At 36.9% G+C, this 22,700-nt stretch overlaps 1 protein-coding gene and 1 pseudogene across 3 annotated transcripts in view; one reads left to right on the top strand and one right to left on the bottom strand.

Annotated features, from left to right (window-relative positions):
* RSPO3 (R-spondin 3) overlaps positions 1 to 22,700 on the bottom strand; it is an 87,392-nt gene that overhangs the window by 36,076 nt on the left and 28,616 nt on the right. For all 3 annotated transcript variants that reach the window (XM_081828964.1, XM_081828965.1, XM_081828966.1), the window contains exons 2-4: positions 18,635 to 18,826; positions 16,937 to 17,083; positions 11,526 to 11,723 (exon numbers count right to left, since the gene is read on the bottom strand). In XM_081828964.1, coding sequence (XP_081685090.1) covers positions 11,526 to 11,723; positions 16,937 to 17,083; positions 18,635 to 18,826 — 537 coding nt within the window. The remainder of the gene's footprint in view (positions 1 to 11,525; positions 11,724 to 16,936; positions 17,084 to 18,634; positions 18,827 to 22,700) is intronic.
* LOC115939893 (U2 spliceosomal RNA) lies at positions 14,821 to 14,937 on the top strand (annotated as a pseudogene).

Genomic DNA, 22,700 nt, shown 5'->3' with positions numbered 1-22,700 from the left:
TATATATATATATATATATATATATATATATATATATATATATACACAATGGAATATTATGCAGCCATCAAAAAATCAAATCTTGCCATTTGCAATTACGTGGATGGAACTAGAGGGTATTATGCTAAGCGAAGTAAGTCAATCAGAGAAAGGCAAGTATCATATGATCTTACTGATATGAGGAATTTAAGAAACAAGAGAGAGGAACATAGGGGAAAGGAGGAAAAAATGAAACAAGATGAAACCAGAGAGGGAGACAAACCATAAGAGACTCAATCTCAGGAAACAAACTGAGGGTTGCTGGAGTGGTGGGGGGTGGGAAGGATGGGGTGGCTTGGTGATAGACAGTGGGGAGGGTATGTGCTATGGTGAGTGCTGTGAATTGTGTAAGACTGATGAATCACAGACCTGTACCTCTGAAACAAATAATACAATATACGTTAAAAAAAAAAAAAAAGAAGATAGTAGGAAGGGAAAAATGAAGGGGGGGGAATCGGAGGGGAGGACGAACCATGGGAGACTATGTACTCTGAGAAACAAACTGATGATTTTAGAGGAGAGGGGGATGGGTGGAACGGGTTAGCCCGGAGGGCACGTATTGCGTGGAGCACTGGGTATTATATGCAAACAATGAATCATGGAACACTACATCAAAAACTAATGATGTAATGTATGGTGACTAACATAATAAAATAAAATAAAAAAATGAATAAAACATAAAGCTTTTTGAAAGAAAAAAATATTTAAAAAATTAAAAATTATACCTCACCCTATTTGGGGTCTGGTTTGACAGTAATGTATAAAGATGAAACCATTTGAATGGTGAATTTGCATTCATGATGCTAAACATGATATGGTTCTAATGTAAACAAGTTTGAGAATGTTTCTGTTCCAGTGATGTCACAGAATTTAATTGTAATCTGGTTATATTTGCCTGATCACACCTCTTGGGAGGCCTGAGTCCTTTCTGCAAGGCTACAACAATCTACAAAGTTAGTCTGTAACGCTTCCATGAAGCAGTTGCTGGAGTAGATAAAACGAGGACAAGATAATGATCTAGGGAAAGAATAATTCTTTTGTGCCTTCAAATGTTGGGTGTCTTCTCTGCCAAAGAGGTTTCAGCAACACCAGCAGTTTCAAGGAGTGGCTGTATTAGGGAGGTGGGAGGGAGGACAGAAGCATGAAAGGAGGAAGTGTCTTTTTGCTGGAGAAATGTTTACTTTGTAATTAGCAAAGGACAAGAAAGCTCTTTTGGAAACTATACTTGGGGGTCCAGAATTTAAATTTATGCTGATGCTCTCCGAGTCTCTCTCTAGGGAACCCTCCTAATTGGCAGGGATTTCAGCTGGCTAGAACAGGCTGCAAATGAAGCCAAGGTCTTAGGGTCATTCCTCCAAGGGGCCCGTTAACTCTGCTCTGTTCCACAGCCACAATCTGTATCTTTAACCCTACTTAGCCATCTTACAAACACATATTAGCACATCAACACGGTGGTCACGGAAGAAAGACATATATTCTCCTTGAAACCAAAACAAAAGTAGGCAGAGATATTTCATTTTTGCCAGCATAAATGAATGTCTTTGTGACTGTCTTAGTCACTTAGTCACTTAGTCACTTAGAACTACAATTAAGACTGCAGTTACTGATGGAGCAAATCACAAAGGTGAAAACAACACAGTTAAATGCTACAAGTGAGCTGATAATTGGTGGTTACTACCTTGTGGAATGACATATCATGATGCCAATAGCTAGAAGAAGAGATCTGTGGTGGGAGGGGCTTTTGCCTTTCTTGTTCATTGCTATATCCTCAGCCTAGCTCGTAGCTGGTCCTTTAGTAAATGTTTGTTGAGTGTATGAAGGCACCTTGGCCTGGACTTTTATTTATTCTTCCTATTCTTCCCATTACAAATTGGAAAGTACAATAGAAATACTGTAGATACAGAAACAGAAATACAACATCTCCTGTATTAACCACTGAGTGTATTTTTATAAGGGAAGAGATAGTACCTTAGATAGTAAAAAAAAAAAAAAAAAAAAATATATATATATATATATATATATGTATATATATTGAATGAATGAACAATCACATTCACCTAATTACAAACCAGAGAAAGACCTTAGGGTAAACAGCAAAAATTGTTGTGGCTCTCCAATCATCCCTGTGTATGCACACCACCTTACAACTCTGCAGCTTCTCCCACCAAAAGGTGAAATCTATTTCTTCAAATCTTGAATCAGGGCTGGCCTTATGACTTGCATAGGCTAAAAGAATTTGGTGAAAGTGAAATTGTGCCTGTTCTGAGCCTAGCCTCAAAAGGAATTCCTTCTACTCTCCCTCTTGGATCCCTGTAGATCCCCTAGCCACATCATTGATGATAGAGACCTAGCACAATTTCCTCAGTCCTCTAACCAGCCATGAAGGTGCCCAACCAGAACTGCACAGTGAATCTCAGTCTGAACTGCCCACTCACATTTGTTGTTAAATAGACAGTCGTTGTTTTAAGCTTCTATGTTTTGGGGTTAATTTGTTATGTAGCAAAAGCTAACTGAAACAACTTTACCCTTGTGCACAGGATCTAAACAATGGCAAGGTCATTGCTTGCTTAGGGATTGAAGAATGCTTTGTATAGTACAGCTACTACTCAATTCAATAAACCGACCAGTATGTGCTATGTTACACATACCAATGGGTTAAAAAGCATTTGTTATTTATAAACATCACAAAAAAGAAGTCTCAGAAAATACAGGCATTTGCAAGGATAATTTATTATAAAGACGTCTTTAGAATAGGGATGCTGAGGTACACACCAATACAGCAGAGAAGCCTAAAAATGATTCTATCACCATAGCAAGGAAGGGACCGCACAGACAGTGCTAACACTTAAGTATTTCCCCCATAAATACATCCACATGAATTTGACCACCATGGATAATGTCTCAAATATCTTAGATAGTCTACAAAAATGGAATGATATAAACTTGGCATTCATTATAAAGAGTTCATAACTTCTGGTTGAATGATAAAAATGGTATAGTGCCTAGGATTGCCAGGCATGAAATAAAAGGCTTCTCATTTTCTGCAGAGATTTTCCTTTAACACTGAGAAGTTTAAGACCATACAATGGAATTACAAAATGTGTTAGAGGCATGAAACCTAGTAACGGTCATTTCATTTTTTTTTTCAACCTCTATCTAGGTGCTGGCTGTAATCCTTCTGCTTCATTATTACAGAAGGGAGTAAACTGTGCATATAAAGGATCATGGCATGGTCTTCAAACCACAAACCTGGGCAGCAAAGAATCCTCACAAAGATCCTGCCATTGTAATGTCAATGTCAGAAAAAAACAGTGAAAAGGGTTGGGGCTTGTACAGCAGCTGTAACTTTCTTTTATCTGGATGGATAACAAATTCTGACACTTATCCATTGAGTTTGCAAACCGAGTTGATGCTTCAAGGATTCAATGGGAGTTGGTGGGAAAGAAAAAGGAATAAAAGCTAAGTAATATAGCTAAGAAGAAGGAAACATAATCAAATGAATTAAAGGAAGAGGCCATGAGTGACCATGACTGAAAAGGATCTGAAGATGAACTATGAATTTATGGGGGTCATGAGAGATTAATAGTAGTGCCTACAGTCTTCAAAAACAGTAGACACCCATACTATTTTTAAAAGCCTAACCTTAAAATAGGTTGAGGTATATACAAACTATAATCTTTCAATCAGTAACAGCCACACTCTGGAGCTGGTTCTAGTACTTAACAAAATTCAGAGAGATAAAATTTTGAAATATTAGGTTGAACCATATGAAACTGCTAATATTTGGCTCCATTTATGACCCAGAAAAGTGGCAATTTCATATGGTTCAACCTAATAGATAGGAGAGGGTTTGAAACAAGAGATGGCTATGTCCACATAATTGGTTTTGGTGAAAAGAAAGGTAAGTAGTGATTAAACAACTGCCAAGCTTCTCCACTGAGGACATTAAATGTTATATGCAAACAATGAATCAGGTAACACTACATCAAAAACTAATGATGTAATGTATGGTGATTAACATAACATAATAAAATAAAATTTAAAAAAAAGAAAAATTTGGCTTAGCTTTTATTTTTTTTTTTTTTTTAAGATTTTATTTATTTATTTGACAGAGAGAGATAGCGAGAGCAGGAACACAAGCAGAGGGAGTGGGAGAGGGAGAAGCAGGCTTCCCGCTGAACAGGGAGCCCGATATGGGACTCGATCCCAGGACCCTGGGATCATAACCTGAGCCAAAGGCAGACGCTTAATGACTGAGCCACCCAGGCGCCCTTGGCTTAGCTTTTAAGAGGAGATATATACATTTATACTAATAAACATCTCTCTGAGAGTGAAGGGTGTTATTTACTGCAATAGACTATCTTTCTTGGAAGTTTTAAATATACCTGAATATTTTTGTGCTGCAATATTTTAAATTAAACTATTAATTTTTAATAAAGTTGATTATTCCCTTTATATTGGTGAGGAAGATTTCCCTCTTTGTTCCACCATCCTGTCCTTCTTACCAAGGATTCACACCTTTTGAGGATTTTCAATGGTGGCAACTGGCCTGCCCCAGAATTTGAACAAACAACCCATTTCAGTAGGGGCTGGGTCAGCCCCAACAAGGGATAACAGAGAGATACTGTTGAGTTTATGTCAGGGTTTCTCATGCTTGCACTATTAGCAGATAGTTTTTGTTGTATGCACCTGTCCTGTGCAGTGTAGTATATTTAGCAGAATACACCTCCTCTACCTAGATGTCTGTAGTATTTCCCTCCCCCAAGTTATGATAATCAGAAATGTCCCCTGGGCAGCAAAATCACACCTGGTTGAGAACAACCATCTCTAATGTCATTATTATTTCTGCTCTGTATTTTCTCAAATTTTCTCTGACCTATCTCAAAGGGCTAGTCTATTAATTGGGTGTAGGGAAAGATCAGAAAGCTCCCATCCTCCAGTGCTTACACAGGATGTGTGTCTATAGGCCAGCTGGTCTTCCTCCATGAGGTGAAGGTGGGGAGAGGACATCTAAATACTCTAGCCAACTGGCATACTACAAATTTGAGCTAATGAGTCCATCTATTTGGATTTTGATGAACTGTTCTGGGAATCTTTGCTAAATGTCTTATTTTGAATTTGAATGAATATTTAATATAAATCCTTCCTGTAGAAAACTGGACTGTTCTTTACTGGAATAGTTGTTATAAAGATTTTAAGAAGCAAACTAAAAGAGAAGCAAGTCTAGGAACAAAGCAGACTCATCACTTATTTGCTTGATTTTTAAAAACTGATTTTGCTGTAATTTTAAATAGAGTGCTCATGATAAACATAATGCATATCTATAATACTGGTATTTGAAGAAATGATTAATAGTGATTATAAATTAACAGATAACACTTTCCTTTATGTGAAACCAAGATGACTTTTACAACTTTGCTTTTAATTTGGGTTGGGTACATAAGGCGACCTATAGTATATTCCAGTAATGCAATAATTCCCATACTTATCTCTTCCCTGGAAATATCTCTGGACATTTTATTTACAAGCATACCTCATTTTATTGCACTTTGCCTTGTTGTGATTCACAGATAGTGTGTTTTTCTTTTCTTTCTTTCTTTCTTTTTTTTTTTTTTACAAATTAAAGGTTTGTGGCAACCCTGCGTCCAAGTCTACTGACACCATTTTCCCAACAACATTTGCTCACTTTGTGCCTCTCTATCATATTTATCCCTTCAGTATTTCAAATGTTGTCATTATTATTGTGTTTGTTATGGAGATTTGTGATCAGTGATCTTTGAGGTTACTACTGTAATTGTTTTGGGGCACCACAAACCACACCCACACAAGATGGTGAACTTAATCGATAAATATGTGTGTTCTCACTGCTCCACTGGCTGGTTGTTCCCCCATCCCTCTCTCTTCTTGGGCCTTTGTATACCCTGAGATACAACAGTATTGAAATTAGGCCAATCAATAGCCCTACAATGGCCTCTAAGCGTTCAGGTGAAAGGAAGAGTCACATATCTCTCACTTTAAATAAAAAACCAGATATGATTAAGCTTAGTGAGGAAAGCATTTTGAAAGCCGAGATACACTGAAAGCTAGGCTTCTTGTGCCAGTTAGCCAAATTGTGAATGCAAAGGAAAAATTCTTGTTGGACATTAAAAGTACTACTTCACTGAACAAATGCATAATAAGAAAGAAAAACAGCCTTATTGCCGTTATAGAGAAAGTTTTATTGTTCTGGATAGAAAAATCAAAACAGCCCCAACATTCCCTAAAGCCAAAGCCTAACCTAGAGCGAGACCCTACCTTTATTCAGTTCTATGAAGGCTGAGAGAAGTGAAGAAGCTGCAGAAGAAAAGTTTGAAGCTCGCAGAGGTTAGTTCACGAGGTTTACGGAAAGAAGCCATCTCTTAACAAAAGGTGAAGAAGCAGGGGCTGATGTAGAAGCTGCAGCAAGTTCTCCAGAAGATCTGGCTAAGATCAGTAAGGAAGGTAACTACACTAAACCACAGATTTTCAATGCAGACCAAACAGCCTTATATTGGAGGATGGCGGCATAGAGCTTTCATAGCTAGAGATGAGAAGTGAAACCTGAAAATGTGACTGAATTGTTGCAACCTCATGATCAAACTTGAGTGGATGAGTTGCTTCTTATGGATGATCAAAGAAAGTGGTGTTCTGAGAGGGACTCTACTTCTGATGAAGATGTTTGAAGATTATTGACATGACAGCAAAGGATTTAGATTATTATATAAACTTAGTTGATAAAACAGCAGCAGGGTTTGAGAGGATTGACTCCAATTTTGAAGGAACTCTAATGTGGGTAAAATGTTATCAAACAGCACTGCAAGCTACAGAGAAATCATTTGTGAAAGGAAGAGTCAATCGATGTGGCAAACTTCATTTTTGTCTTATTTTAAGAAATTGCCACAACTGCCCCAGCCTTCAGCAACCACCACCCTGCTCAGTAAGCAACCCATCAACATCAAGGCAAGACCCTCCACCAGCAAAAAGATAAGAACTGGCTCATGATGATTCATTAGCATTTTTTTAGCAATGAAGTAAGTATTTTAAAATTAAGGTATGTACATTATTTTTTCAGACATAATGCTGTTGCACACTTAATAGTCTACAGTATAGTGTAAACATAACTTGTACATGTCTGGGAAACCAAAAAATTAATTTGACTCATTTTATTGCAATATTTGCTTTATTATGGAGGTCTGGAACCAAACCCACAGTATCTCTGAGATATGCCTGTCTTTATATTCTTTTTTTTTTTTTAAGATTTTATTTATTTATTTGAGAGAGAGAATGAGATAGAGAGAGAGCATGAGAGGGGGGAGGGTCAGAAGGAGAAGCAGACTCCCTGCCGAGCAGGGAGCCCGATGCGGGACTCGATCCCGGGACTCCAGGATCATGACCTGAGCCGAAGGCAGTCGCTTAACCAACTGAGCCACCCAGGCGCCCACCTGTCTTTATATTCTAATGGTTCCTTTTCTCTTTCTGCTTGGAGGGATGCTATTTCTTCTTTAATCAAGAAAGTAGACCCTGCCCCATTTCTTCCATGACTCTGCTCTTCTTTCTCTTTTCTATCCCAAGATCATGCACTACATGTAATTAATTAGTATCTTCTTAATGCAATTGCTAAAGAACAAAATTTCTTTCATTCTTTGTGAAATTCCTCAAAACCCAGTATCTATAGGAAATTCTCTTCAGTTAAAGAAATGTACAAATGAATGAGAAATATGTTTAGTGGTCCTCCTTTCTCTGACACCTGCATACCTCTACACACATCGTATCACCCTTTTGCATCAAATACAGACACATATATATTTCCTTGTCCCGTTTCACATCCCTTTATCTAAGATGGTGAGGTCCAGTATATCAAAAGAGTCAATAAATATAAGCTGACAATTGTTGAACATGCATTTTTTTCTCCTTGTTTACTTCCATTTCAACATTGTTTTAATGCACATGTGAGACTACTCTATATGTTAGCCTTTACACTCTCTTAAAATATATGTTATATATTGGACATTTCAGATACATAGTTCCACTGAGATAGACTCAAGTTAGAAAATATTGCAATGGTACTAATTTCTTATTAAAGCTGGTAATTGAGGGAGCAGTTAAGACTGATTAAAAGGTAAGGGAAAAAATTCTAGAAGATGCAAACAAATAGTACATCAGATAAAAATTTAGGGGGCTACAAAAATTACATTTATATCCTCATATTCATTTACTGTATTCTAAACATGAGAAGGATGTTAGAAAAAGTGTGTGTATAAGATTTTGCAACCAATTTTTTCAACATATATATTAAAATACATCTCACAACTTGAAGAATTCATTCTGTTACTAAAAGCTACTTCCTTCAATTCAGCTTCTTCTTTGTGTACATTTTGGAAAGTCATTTCTGGATCTTATCATTCTTCCCTAGAGACCCTGCTTTTGGCAATTACAACTCAGCAGAAAAAAATCCTGAACACATGCTCCATACCTTTTCCAAATATGAGTTATCTACCTCTGTCTATTGTGAGCCTCTTAGACAGGGATGATATACTAAAGTTTAAATTCAAGATTTTCAGGCTAAATTTTATTTTAAAAACTTAGTCTTTTAGCTTACTCATCTAGAAATGCTGAAACAATGAACCTAAAAGATCTTATTTTATTATAAGCATTTAGGAGCAACTTGGGTAACAGCTATTCTAGTGGTAGGAAAAATCAAGCCTTTATCACTTTATTGTATTATCTTCATATATCTTAATAAATATTTATAATATATATCTCAGAATCTAAATGAGAAGACTCCAAGTAACATTATTATTTTCATGTGATGTTTGATATGGTGGCCTGTCCAGAGTTCATTATTACTTTTCTATTTGGTTTCTTTGTGTTCAAATAGAAAGTTTGGTAAGTTATCATCAAGAGAAGTTAAGAAAAATATCAAGTTAGAGAAGTAAGAAATGAAGGGAGAAGTGGTTTCCCTCTTATGTTAAATTTCTGGGCCACTTGAGAAAAATTTTTTGAGACATATACAAAGATGAATAAAGATTAAACAAAAGTGGAACTAAATCTGGGATTATAAATGTGATCTACCTAAATTTTTCTAGTTGGATGAAGTTCTCTTAGTAAATGTAAAATGTCACTGTATCCTATCCAGAGAGAGAAAAAAAAAGACCAGAAGAAACTTTTAAGTCAAGCTTATGTCACAGGTTATTATTTTAAACTTCTTGTGGCATTATTTATCTTATCTATAGCTGGTTTTAAAAACTGACATTTTCAATGTTACTATTTAAGCCAAGTCCTAGCAAAATATATTAGAAGACCACATTCTCAAATGAAAAACTAGTATCATAATTTAATTTTTCTATTGGATAAGGTTTTCTTCACTTACATTTTTAAAGTCAAGTATACTGAATGCTGATTAGTAATGTAGAATCTTTGTGAAAGAATAATATGAACAAGGACCACCTGTAAGTCATTAAATTTCAAGAAAATATAGCAAATATAAGTAAATGTACAGCTATGGGAGTTTACCAACAAGTCGAGTGATGAAATATTGTATTTCCAAATCCAACTTTTAAAATTTAAGATGTTTTAAATTAATTGGTAATGAATGCCAGAAAGACCTTTTTCACTAGCCAACTTTCATTCCTTAAACCTAATTTTAATCAAAACCTCTTACAAATTTACAAAAGCTTGAAGTTCCCTTTAAAATCATCCATGTCTTCAAAATTTTTATCACATTAACTATTGGATTACTAATAGCAGCAGTAGGCTGGATACATTCTGATAATGGCCAATTCTTTTGGTATAGTGAAAGATATTTTGCAAAGTACCAGTGACCCAAGTTCTTTCTTAAATGATCAATGTTCGAGTTTGCACAACACTCTCCTCTCTGTTCCCACTGAATTTTGTTCATGTATCTATAATCTTCCTTTTGTATATGATATTGTGATCGTCTATTTAAAAATCTCAACCCTCCACTGGACCCTGATTATGCCTTCAGGATAGGGAGAGTACCCTATTCAGTTGTGAATCCCCAAGACTTAGCACTGTGTGTGGCCACAAAGTAAAAATTCAATAAAACCATGTTGAATGAATGAATGAATGAATGAATGAAATAAAGCAAAGGAAGTTCAACTACAGAGGCAGCCAAACTCCTTTCAAGCTGCAATTCATTGAGAGGATCATTTATTGGCTCAAGAGAACTACCAATAGGTACATAAAGCTACATAACTATCTTTGTAGGTAGTGGAATGGAGGACATTAGTGAGAAAGATGGAAGATTATATTTTAAAGGACCACAGCTGCAGGTCTTCTAAATTGAAGCTTAATTACCCTAAAACATTATATTAAATGGTATATTTCTTCTGGGCAATCAAAAGACTTCAGAACAAGCTCTAACACAGAGTTATTATTATTTTTTTAAGATTTTACTTATTTGAGAGACAGAGAGAGCACAAGCAGGGGGAGCAGCAGAGGGAGAGGGAGAAGCAGGCTTCCCACGGAGCAGGGAGCCTGATGCGGGGCTCGATCCCAGGACCCCAGGATCATGACCTGAGCCGAATGCAGATGCTTAACTGACTGAGCCACCCAGGTGCCCCTCTAACACAGTTATTTACTATTGATCTAATAGGTTCTATAATCTGGTTTATAAAGTTAGTGTAACATGAAAATAATCTGGGGATCAAATGTCATTAATGCTTGTATTATATATGTAAAATATAGCCTTGGTGATTTATTTCAAATGTAAAGTCAGAATTAGAAACATATATTGGGGCGCCTGGGTGACTCAGTCAGTTAAGTGTCCAACTCTTGGTTTCAGCTCAGGTCATGATCTCGTGGTGATGGGATCAAGCCCTGCATTGGGCTCTGTGCTCAGCAGGGAGTCTGCTTCAGATTCTCTCCCCCTCTCCCTCCCACTAACTCTCTCTCTCAAATAAATAAGTACATCTATAAAAAAATACTGTAGAAACATATATCCATTTAAATATTTTTAAAAATGCTATGTAACCTTTAAAATATCTTTAGCTACAAAAGCTTACAAACTAATTGTACTACTTAGATTTGTAGGCAGTGGAAAAAAGAAGTAAGTTTATGGCTGGTGTCTCTTCACTATGGTCTTGTACCAAATGGTATGAGATCTTGCGTTTATGAAGTTTCTCAAAAGTTTTTTAGGTACTAAGAAGGATGATAAGAAAGATAATGACCCAAAAGACAAATATAGGCCTAAAAATCTATAACGCATCCCTTTTCATCATGATCTAATTAACACACATCTACAGTAGTTTATAGTTTTGATATCAGACTCTATTTTTAAAAATTGCACATCTATATTCTGTAATTTACAGCCAACATATGCTTTGGTTGGTATACATTTTGGGGTTTTAGATACAAGCAATAGCATTAAATGTTTCCTAAGAAATAAGTGAAATTTGCTTCAAATTCTGAGACTTCAAAGAAGTACATTTTGCTAGTAATGATTGTACCTCGTTCTCCTTTCTGACACTTCTTTCTTTGCACTGTACACTTTCTTGTCTCAGTGGTGGGGGGACACAGGTTACCCTTTGCTGATGGATGCTGTGTTATCTCTCGGACCCGTGTTTCAGTCCCTCTTTTGAAACCACATGTTTTTCCTTTCTTCATGCATGGACTCCAAGGACTCCATTCACTTGCCTCACAGTGCACTGAAACAGAACAGCAGAAGCAGGCTCAGCGGGCTCACAGATATTTTCACAATTGTTCAATAAACAAAAAGGTTTGCTTCTATGAATACTTGCTCAAATTCTGAGAAATCCTGTAGAACAAACTTGGGCAAGATGACTTAAAGAAAATGAAGAGAAAGGGAAAGGCAGGAATATAATGTTTTCATGTTTTTAGTGCTCATAATGTCAGGTAAATTCATTCTTGCATTAGGTTTACTTTTCACTGTAGATTTATAAACCTAGGCACTAATATAATTACTCACAATTGACCAATGTTTCATAATTCCTAGAGCACTGCTACAGTTATTGATTGATCCTGACCATAACTTGATAGACTAGTCATTATTATGTGCTACAGATCTGCTTCTCAATCTTCAGTGTGCAACAGAATCACCTGGAGGGCTTGCTGAGGCAGACTGCTGGATCCCACCCTTAGAGTTTCTGATTCAGTTGTCTGGGATGGGGCCTGAGAATTTTCATTTCTAACAATACATGTGGTGCTGATTTACAGGTCCAAAGAACACACTTTGAGAACTTCAGTGCTAGAGAATGGTTAAGCAAAAAAGGCATCCAGGTTGTTGGCCTGGATTCACTGTCTTTCATGTGCAGTTGAATACTTAAATATTATCATTTATTAACAGGTATGGTTCAGGCATAGCAGCATCTATTTTAAGTGGATTCTGGGTCAATTTCAGCTGATAAACTGCTTCTAGAATTAACTTGAAGGAGTGATTTCTAAGATGAATGGATTAATTTTTCTAAAGCTTCTGTAGATTTTTTCCCCCTTTTTCTGTATGTTTTAATCTCTCCTTTTCAATCATGGCTTTCCAGAGTCTTGTAACAGATTTCTGCACTTCTCCTTCTTCTTTTTTTAAAATATTTTATTTATTTATTTGACAGAGAGAGACACAGTGAAAGAGGGAACACAAGCAAGGGGAGTGGGAGAAGGAGAAACAGGCTTCCCACTGAGCAGGGAGCCCGATCCCAGGACCCAGGACGACTGAGCCACCCAGGCGCCCCAGATTTCTGCACTTCTAACAAAAATAAGTATCTGCAAGATACTATTATTCTATTTATGTTCATACAACTTCCTAATTTGCAATAACTGAAACAGCTTTAGATGATATAGGATTCTTTCCACAAAACATGTTTCCATTAACTTGCTGCCTTCTGATTTAAAGGATCCTTATTTTAGAGCAGAATTCTGTCTTTCATGCAACCCCCAAAAATATAACCTAAATGTTTTAGAAACTTAAATTCTTTTGCCTTACATTTTTTCACATGCTTTTATAGTTACCATCAGGTATCTGAAGGTAGCACAGAGTTAAATGTAAATGACTAAATAAGTGAATTTAAGTTTCTGTGAACTTAAATGAACTTTACTGAACCACTCTTAAGCTAGTTTTCATGTTCAGTTATAACATAATGATTTTAGTCAAAGAATAGAGCAATAGGGGCACCTGGGTGGCTCAGTCAGTTAAGCGTCTGCCTTTGGCTCAGGTCCATGATCCCAGAGTCCTGGGATCAAGCCCCACATCGGGCTCCCTGCTCAGAGGGGAGTCTGCTTCTCTCTCTGCCCCTCACCCTGCTCTCATGCTCTCTCTCACACTCTCTCTCTCAAATAAATAAATAAAATCTTTTTTTAAAAAAGAATAGAGCAACAAAGTCACTTAATGATATTATATCTTTTACCAATTAAGGACATATCTACCAACCTGATATTAATGATGCAAAAGCAGTGGATTTTTAGCACAAACAAATAAAACCACCTCCAAGAAAGCAAATGGAAAAATAAAAATCAAAGTTTGTGAGCTGTCACTTTGTCTAGTATTCATTTATTGCCAGAACCAAGAGGACTAAATTAGAAAAAAAAAATTACATGATGTGAAAATGACCCGAGTATTAGTGCTTTTTCACAATTGCAAAGGTGGTCTAGGCAAATGCGTATTTAGACTTCAGAAAAAAAGATTTTTAAAATTATAGCTAGGAATCCTTAGTCAGATGATAAATGGTTCTAAAATGAAATTCCTTTTTTTTTTTTTTTTTTTAAGTAGGCTCCACAGTCAGCATGGAGCCCAACATGGGGCTTGAACTCACAACCCTGAGATCAAGACTTGGGCTATGATCAAGAGTTGGATGCTTAACTGACTGAGCCACCCAGGTGACCCTAAAATAATGAAATTCTAATGACAGTCTTAGATAATTCCATTGAGGAAGAAGGAGGGAAAATATTCAAAACTTATGAGTTCAGATATTAAAAAGTTCTAATAAAAAGGGATAGTTAAAAAGCCTTGAGAGGAAGGGAATTTTTCCTAGAGAAATACCGTAGTATGAATCTATAATATTAGTTTCTAAAAATATTTCTGGAAAATTGGAAACTTTGGAAAACATGTAAAGATAACAAAAAGGGTTATTTAAGTTACATTCGGATCATTAAATGAATGGTACAGAACTGGGACATCATTGGTTAAGAGGTAATTAAGAAAAAAAATTACTCACTTTCTCTATTTCTTCTATTTTGTGTATTAAAAACAATATTAACACTGGAACTCTTTAACTATTCACTAATGAAGCAAGGGTCTCAAAAAAGTCATTAGCCTCCTGTCCCCGGAAGTGGTCACACTGTGGTAGTCTGGAATGCTCTAAGAGGGATTCTTGAATTGGGAGAAAAGCTGAACTGGATGTTTCACCAATAATGACCTTACAACACCATTACTCGTTTACCCTCATTTCTGTTGACCAGTTGCATGGTTCCACTGAGAACATAACAAGGGCACATTCCTGTTTACTCACTGTTTAAAGTTGGATATCTCCTTCTGTGAATACTTGAGTAAGGCCAACTCTCCAAGAGAAGAATAAGGATGACACAAAGACAGTGCAGAAAGGAAGCAAATATCTAGAGCATGAAGTAGAAGAACTATATTCTCCTATAAAATTGGGTTCAATGGACAATTTATGCCAAATTTGACAGCAAACCATGAAGAATGGATACGTTGAGATGTAAGTCTTTCACCCTAGCTCTATATCAGAGTGGCATTTTCCCTGTTTATGAACTTTCCTCTTAATAATAATCTGGGTAATCGCTTCTCAGCCTTTTGGCTAAGATCAAGTGTAGTATCTGTTCTTATCAGTTTAATCATAATCTGGGTAAGAAACAGGTCGCACAATGTAGATTTCACAAAGGGAGGGACACATTCTTCAATATCTTCGGTGAGCACCAGAGAGCTAGAGTCAAGATACTAATAATAGCACTGACAATAACTCATACTGTGTCCTTGGAATCATTATTTCAAGTTCTTGGTCCTAGTTTCATATCTGTTAAAGGAATAAGCTTTAATGTTCCTTTGTGATAAGCAAGCAGGTCATCATTTCTCGTGAAATTCTGGGGCAAGCCCAGTTATGGCCTACCTACTGCTTGTTGGCTAGACAGCACATGATGGGAGGCATCCCTTATGGCAAGCAACAAGAGATAGCTCTGAACAAAAGTTGTGGATTTGCACTATTATTGGGTCCTAGGTCATTTATACCTAACTGTTCAATGAGCCAGATTCACTAAATAGCTTTTAGATTGCTAACCCCTATTCTTAAACATATAAATTTCTTAAATTTAATTGTGTTAAATAGTTTTTGTCTAAATAGTAATATAAAATACCAGTCAGCTTTACTAGTTAATCTAACAATGCCAGGTGCTAAATGCTCTCTATGATAGAAAAACATTAATACATTTAAGATAAACAGCCTTTCAAGGACTGAATGCTACACTTTCAACAACTAAGAAAATCTAAACATGCTCCCCTTTTCTTGGGTAGAGAAATACCACAAACTTTTTGCAACTTATCCGAATTTCTGTCTTTGAATACTACACAGAACTGTTTCCTATTTCTTCCACAGTTTGGAACTTATTACCTTTAATCATCAGCCCTCAGGACTTACAAAGAGATGAACTTGAAGTGCTTTCTCATGTACGTTTTACTCTATTTCTAAGTTGTTTCTCTGCGTCTTTATTGACTAGAGGAAAAAAAAAAAAAGACTAAACCAAAATGAACCATGAACTGTTTCATGCTTGCTGTTTTCCAGATGCTTCTGAAATTATCTTTAAAATGTCATCTATTCGTTTCGTTCTCCTACAAAGTTTGTTTAAAATAAGTGTTTCTTGTGGACCTGAAACAGTTAAACCACCACTTTAGAGTATTACTCGAGCACTTTTGATTCTAATGGATCTATCTGTGGGGACCCCAGGGGAGTCCTGGAGACGATCTTGTACTGAATCAGGAGGACATTTGTGTGCCAATATCATTGCAGCATCAAAGGTTCTTGTAGCTCTTGCCCAGGGGATTCTGAGATTTAGTATGCTGTTTTCCCATTTGGTTTAGCATCTGCTCCCCAACTGTTCATCAAACTCATAGCTGTAGTAGCTGTGCAACATTTAAAAGAGGGAAAATAGAGCCTGACAGTGATCTGTTATTTAGACAAACAACTGGTCTGAGGGACCTCCCCTCCAGAAAATTCAGCCTGCATTTAATCAGACCCTGTGACTTGTGTCCTTCTGTCAATTTGAGTGAGTCCCAAATCCTCTCCTTGTTTCTAAATACCTGTGCAAGCAGGACATTTCAGCAAAGCAGTGCGAGAGAAAAAAGTCAGATTTTTAACTATGTGAGGTCCAGTTCTGTAGATCTTTGGCTCATCTACTGAGTGTCAATGGGCTATATCCAGAGAATGCTTTCTCCCCTTGGAAAACAACATTGCTCACTGCTTGACATTAGACCTAGGTGTTTTGTGAAACTCTTGTCCTAATGTGGAAATTTATTTTAAGACCAAATATATACGTGTGTGTGTGTATATCTCATATAATACATATGCAAGTATGTCTATAATAAATTACTGTAAGTAGAACTTCACTGTATCATAATGATACAAAATAAATATTTAACGATCAGAATAGCTGAAACAGTTACCAGCAGTCTCTAAGAAATAATGGAGCACCCATGGGGTGTAAATTGTATTGTGATACATGCTGGGTAAGGCTGTGGGAACTCTGCTAAGATGCTATCTTTGTAAGGAAGGATGAAGAAAGCGTCTTGGAAATAGTCCCTCAGGTAGTTGTGAAATAGGACTTTAAGCAGCACTTCCATGGAGACTGAAATTATCATCTGAGGTGTTTCTCTTCCCCTGTAAATCTTAGAGATCCTTCTCACCAATACTGACGCACTCCATGGTATGGTTGTTGGCTTCCAACCCTTCTGGGCAATTGTCAAGGCACTTTCCAAGGTGTAAGTAAAATCCACTTTTACACTTTGTGCAGAAATTTTTGTTGAAACAGGTATCACAGTCAGCTTTGCATTCTGAAAGAGAAAAAAGGAAAGAAATATGCTTTCATTATCTTCACTTACCTATTGCTGGTCCAGGTCTGTATGCTTACATCACAGGTACATGTGACTTTGGTGTCAAACACATTTAGGATTCAAAATTAATTTGCTAGACTGAATTACGGATTCCTTCACAGTCATTTAGTTGATGTACATCAGCCATTGATTTCAAAATTATTGTACTGATAGCCCTATGAAAAGTTTTTGGCAATATGTCTACTGCCAAAAATGTTTATAAGAGCAAGTATCTATTTATATTAAATGACAGCAAAAAGTTTTTCATCAGAGCTTTAATGAAATATACTAGATATTGCTTTTCGGCTGTTTTGGGAGTCTATTCGTTCATTCAACAAATATCTGATTGTCCACTATGTGCCTAGTACTATTCTAGAGATTGCTTGACAGCAGTGCATACAAGAGATAAGGACTTCACAGAGCTTACATTTTAGGAGGGGCGACACAGTAAACAATAACAACATTTGACCCTTACATGGTGATTACTATAAGTCAGATACTGCTGCAAGTATTTTATAATATTAAGCCACTTAAGAGGTTTAAGTTGTGGAGGTTATTGTGAGGACAATCACCCAGGGAGGTAGCCCCTATTATAACTTCCATTTTACAGATAAGGAAACTGAGGCTCAGAAAGATTATGTAACTAGCCCAGGACCATAGAGCAGAGTGGTTTTGGAAACCAAGCAGTCTAGTTCCAGAGTGATAAGTGCTCTGGAAAGAGTAATGACGACAATAAAAGGTAGGAGAAAGATATGGCAAATGACTGATAAGGGGAGAAGGTTGACTGTTGTGAGTAAGCTGGCCATGGAATGCCCCCGGAGAAGGTGACATATGAACAGAATCTTGAATGAAAGAAAAGAGCCAACCAAGGAAAGATGCAGGCAAAGAGCTTTCCAAACTGGCAGAACAGTGAGTGTAGAACAGTAACTGCAAAGGCCTTGAGGTGGGAAGATCTTGCAAGAAGCCCAGTGAGGTCAGCGCAAAATGGCTGCAGTTCAGTCACAGGAGAGGAGTTTGAGAGGAATTTAGATTCTTAAAAGTTACTGGGTCTACGGTGGGGAGAGCAGACTTCCAGGGTCCAGAGGAGAGGAGATATGAGAGTGTTTTCAACATTTATTTCCAACAGATAGATAAATGTTTCATTTGCTATACTAGAATCCTTCTTGAAGCAAAAGTAGCTGAATTTATTCTTTAAGTCATTAAATACTTGGATGCTGTGATAGTAATGGGAACTCAGCTTAGAGTACTTTTCTATAGGTTCCATGAGGAATAACCAGGTTCCCAGTTTTTGCTTTTACAATGAAAAACAGCAAGAACACAAAACTCGAGTGCTTTTTATAAGAGGTGAAAAGTTTCCTGCTCTGAGGGTTAAGTCCAAGTATGGTTTAGCCTAATTATCAGGTAAATATCATTATTTCCTTAACGCTGAATATCACAAATATGCTAGAGGCCAGTTCAAATCTGGAAAGACCCCAAGGATGAGATAAAAACATAATGCCATGTAGCACTTACTTGTACACTTATTTATATCTGGATATCGAGTTCCATAATATCCACTTGGACATGAAGAGAGACACACTCCAATCTGCTTCATGCCAATTCTTTCCAGAACAAAAAATAGTCTGGGCTTACATGACAAACATCCATTGTAATCTGAACACGTTGCACAGCCTCCTTGGCAGCCTTGACTGACGTTAGGATGCACTGAAGGGACAAATGCAGAAAGACAAAAACAAATGTTAAATTATAAATATAGAAATCCAATGACATTCTCTAGGCAGGAGATACACTTCGTTTCATTAGCTTTCAGTTGGTGGCAATGGGTGAATGAGTTGGGATTTTCCCCTCTCTTTTCTATGATCTACTGTTTCCCTTTAATACATACACACATTGTTTTTAATTTAATTAGAATTTGGGAATTTGGAAACTAAGAATATACTGCCTCAAACTATTTATAGATCACACACACACACACACACACACACAGTGAAAATATTCTCATTGAACTAGATCCCTGGAAGATTAGAGACTGGGTAATTTTGCACTGAAATCAGTGCACATTAGTTTGCTTGTCATTTATGTGATGGATGAAAAGCATGCATCTAATTTCTTCAAGCAAGGATGACAACATAGACGAAAACTTAACTTGAGTAAGGACACTTCCTTTTAGGATATCTTTTTTCAACTGTGGTCTATTAGAGAACACAGTTTTACTTTTTGCTCCAATGTAAATTGATTCTGAAATTATGTAGTTCCTTGGAACCCTCCCATGCTTTCTTAAAATATTTCCTCTCACATGAGTTTTATATTTATCAGTTCAAATTGATACAATGATGAAAATGTGATATTTATCTTACTAGTATTTCCACATGATCATATGTGGTTGTTTATATTACTAATTATAATTTATGATATTTATAATGTTCAACATTCTATCTTTGGGGAGAAAATTCTTATAGTTCTTTTGTCTTCATCTTCCATCTACTCAAGTGAAATATTTGTTTGGTGAGGACATGACACTAAAGACTATTGCTACACATATTCATGTGTGTGGTGAGCTTGTTCATTAGCAAGTCTGCATAAATATAAACAAATATGTGGAAGATTCATGTTTACTTAAGATCTTCACAACTTTAAATCTTCTTATGACTATTAACTGGTCATCAACACATACATTTGAGCTGAGGGGAAACTGCTGACTGATGTACATCTCTCACATATCTGGTATTTGGGATAATTTCTTCTCCTTGTGTATTCTGTGTTCAAATACAATATAAGTAGCTTTATTGTCCTTCTAGGAATCCAGAAGGGAAAAACTGTGACCATTATGAGAAACAAAGGTTGATGCACAGGAGTGCAAAGGCATCTCTGTGTATTCTGACTTCTTTTGTAGGTGGTGGTGGGGGTGGGTTGGGCTCTGATGGGCCTTGACATTGTCAGGTCTGACTTCAGAGTGATGTTTGGTTCTTGCTAAGTTCTTTACCACAAAAAAAATCCCACCAGGCTTAGTTAGAAAGGGGTACCCATAAGCCCAATCAGCCTTACCACAGGGGTGCAAGGGTTAGCTACAGAGAGGTCATTTGGGTGATCAGCATCCTCTTCCTAGAGGAAACCATCCCTGAATCAGCCACAGGAACCACAAGCAGCTCATTCTCATTCCAGGACGTTTTGTAAATAAACTGAGGAAATGTGTGGGGGAAGGGAAGTCTGCTTTTCCTGTACATACTCCTCTATGGGGTGGGGCGGACATATAAAGTGGCACAGGAGGTTTAGACATTAGAGGACCTAGGGGACTTGTAAGTGAAAACTGTTTTCCAAGTAACAGGATCATTTTTCGTGCCAGTAAGTCAGCATTGGAGACTTACAGAAAATGTGTACATATTTTATGTAGGGAAAGACCCTAAAAAGAAAAGAGATGAAGAGAGCTTCCTGTGCTCAGAAGCTAGTTTGGTCCATTTTAAGACACGAGAGCTATAGGTAAAAACCTGTGAAAACTTCTCATAAGAAGTGCCTATAGAGAAGTGGACCTCACTTTGAAAGAAAATCACTCCAAGCCCAGGGCAGGAAGGGACTCTGAGTTTGAATGAAGATGGGTTTGACTGGTCCACAACAGCCTATCTCCATCTCTGAAATGCAGCTGCTCAAAGGAAACACAATTGCAATTTCAAGCACCTTGAAACATTTGTCAATTACAATATAACTTGAAATCAGCTATGAAAATAAGCATGATTTATATGCGCAAAGCCTCAGAAACTGATAAACCTTAAAATACATTTCATTTAAAATTGTAGATTTTGGATGTTTGGAAACTTATCCAGGAAAAGGCCCCATAAAAAGTCCCATGGTTGGTAACAGTTCCCACCAAAATTATGAGATGTGCCGAAGTACCTTGCTCAATTCTTTCTTTAAAACTTTCACTGATGAAATCTAACACAATCAACTCATAACACGTTGTGCTATATTCTTGTTTGTTTTTTTCATGTTTTGCCTTTTTAGACAAAAGTTTTTGGCAAAGTAGATTTTTGAAAAAGTAAAGAAGACATAATTGTCCTAATTGGGAAGGAAAATTTCTGTTTGTGTTTTATTAGGAAGTTTTGAATATGGGCAGGCACAAACGGTGGCAAACTTTATTTCTTCAGGAAGGTTTCAGTGTTATGCTGTGGGAAGTGGGAAAAATTCAGACTATGAAGCTCAGATTCTATGATTCTAAATTTTTTTCTTTTACAGTTGAGTAGTGGTTGTTTCTTAAATGCTGTACAAGGGTCACTCAAATTATTCAGTCAGTATTACACAAGTAGGTACAAATTTCCCAAACTTCATCTGAAGGCAAGTTTTTACTTTTTACATAGAAACCACAGAAAGCTTTGGTCTGGATTGACTGTAACAACTCTTTCAGCCTTAAAATCTTAGGATTCTAAAGTCAGAAAATTAAATTCTACTTTTTCACACTTCTTTTCCACTCTAATAATAACTTCATTTTGAATTTCTGAATCATCTTTTTTTCAAACGATGTTTTTGGACTATTATTTCATATGAGCAATGGAGGTGTTAATGGTGATGAGGTTTCATAGAATATCTAAGGTTTAAACCTAATCTTAGAAAACAAGTTGAACAAAACTAAAAGGCAACCTATAGAATGGGAGAAGATATTTGCAAATGACATATCAGATAAGGGGCTACTATCTAAGATCTATAAAGAACTTATCAAACTCAACACCCAAAAAACAAACAATCCAATCAAGAAATGGGCAGAAGACATGAACAGACATTTCTCCAAAGAAGACATACAAATGACCAACAGACACAAGAAAAATTGCTTCACATCACTTGGCATCAGGGAACTACAAATCAAAACCACAATGAGATACCACCTCACACCAGTCAGAATGGCTAAAACGAACAAGTCAGGAAACAACAAATGTTGGTGAGGATGTGGAGAAAGGGGAACCCTCTTACACTGTTGGTGGGAATGCAAGCTGGTGCAGCCACTTTGGAAAATAGTATGGAGGTTCCTCAAGAAGTTAAAAATAGAGCTACCCTGGGGCACCTGGGTGGCTCAGTTGTTAAGCGTCTGCCTTCACCTCAGGTCATGATCCCAGGGTCCTGGGATCGAGCCCCGCATTGGGCTCCCTGCTCGGTGGGAAGCCTGCTTCTCCCTCTCCCACTCCCCCTGCTTGTGTTCCCTCTCTTGCTGTGTCTCTCTCTGTCAAATAAATAAATAAAATCTTAAAAAAAAAAAAGAGCTACCCTATGACCCAGCAATTGCTCTACTAGGTATTTACCCCAAAGATACAAATGTATTGATCCGAAGGGGCACCTGCACCCCAATGTTTATAGCAGCAATGTCCACAATAGCCAAACTGTGGAAAGAGCTGAGATGTCCATCAACAGATGAATGGATAAAGAAGATGTGATGTATATATATACAATGGCATATTACTCGGTTATTAGAAAGGATGAATACTTACCATTTACATTGACATGAAAGGAACTGGAGGGTATTATGCTGAGTGAAATAAGTCAATCAGAGAAAGACAATTATCATTTGGTTTCACACATATGTGGAATATAAGAGACA

This window comes from Leptonychotes weddellii, chromosome 8, assembly GCF_054177405.1.
Source record: "Leptonychotes weddellii isolate Sample4059 chromosome 8, ASM5417740v2, whole genome shotgun sequence".
In the NCBI taxonomy this organism is placed as follows: Eukaryota; Metazoa; Chordata; class Mammalia; order Carnivora; family Phocidae; genus Leptonychotes; species Leptonychotes weddellii.
Note: the sequence above shows the minus strand (reverse complement) of the source record. Positions and strands in the feature narration are given on the sequence as shown.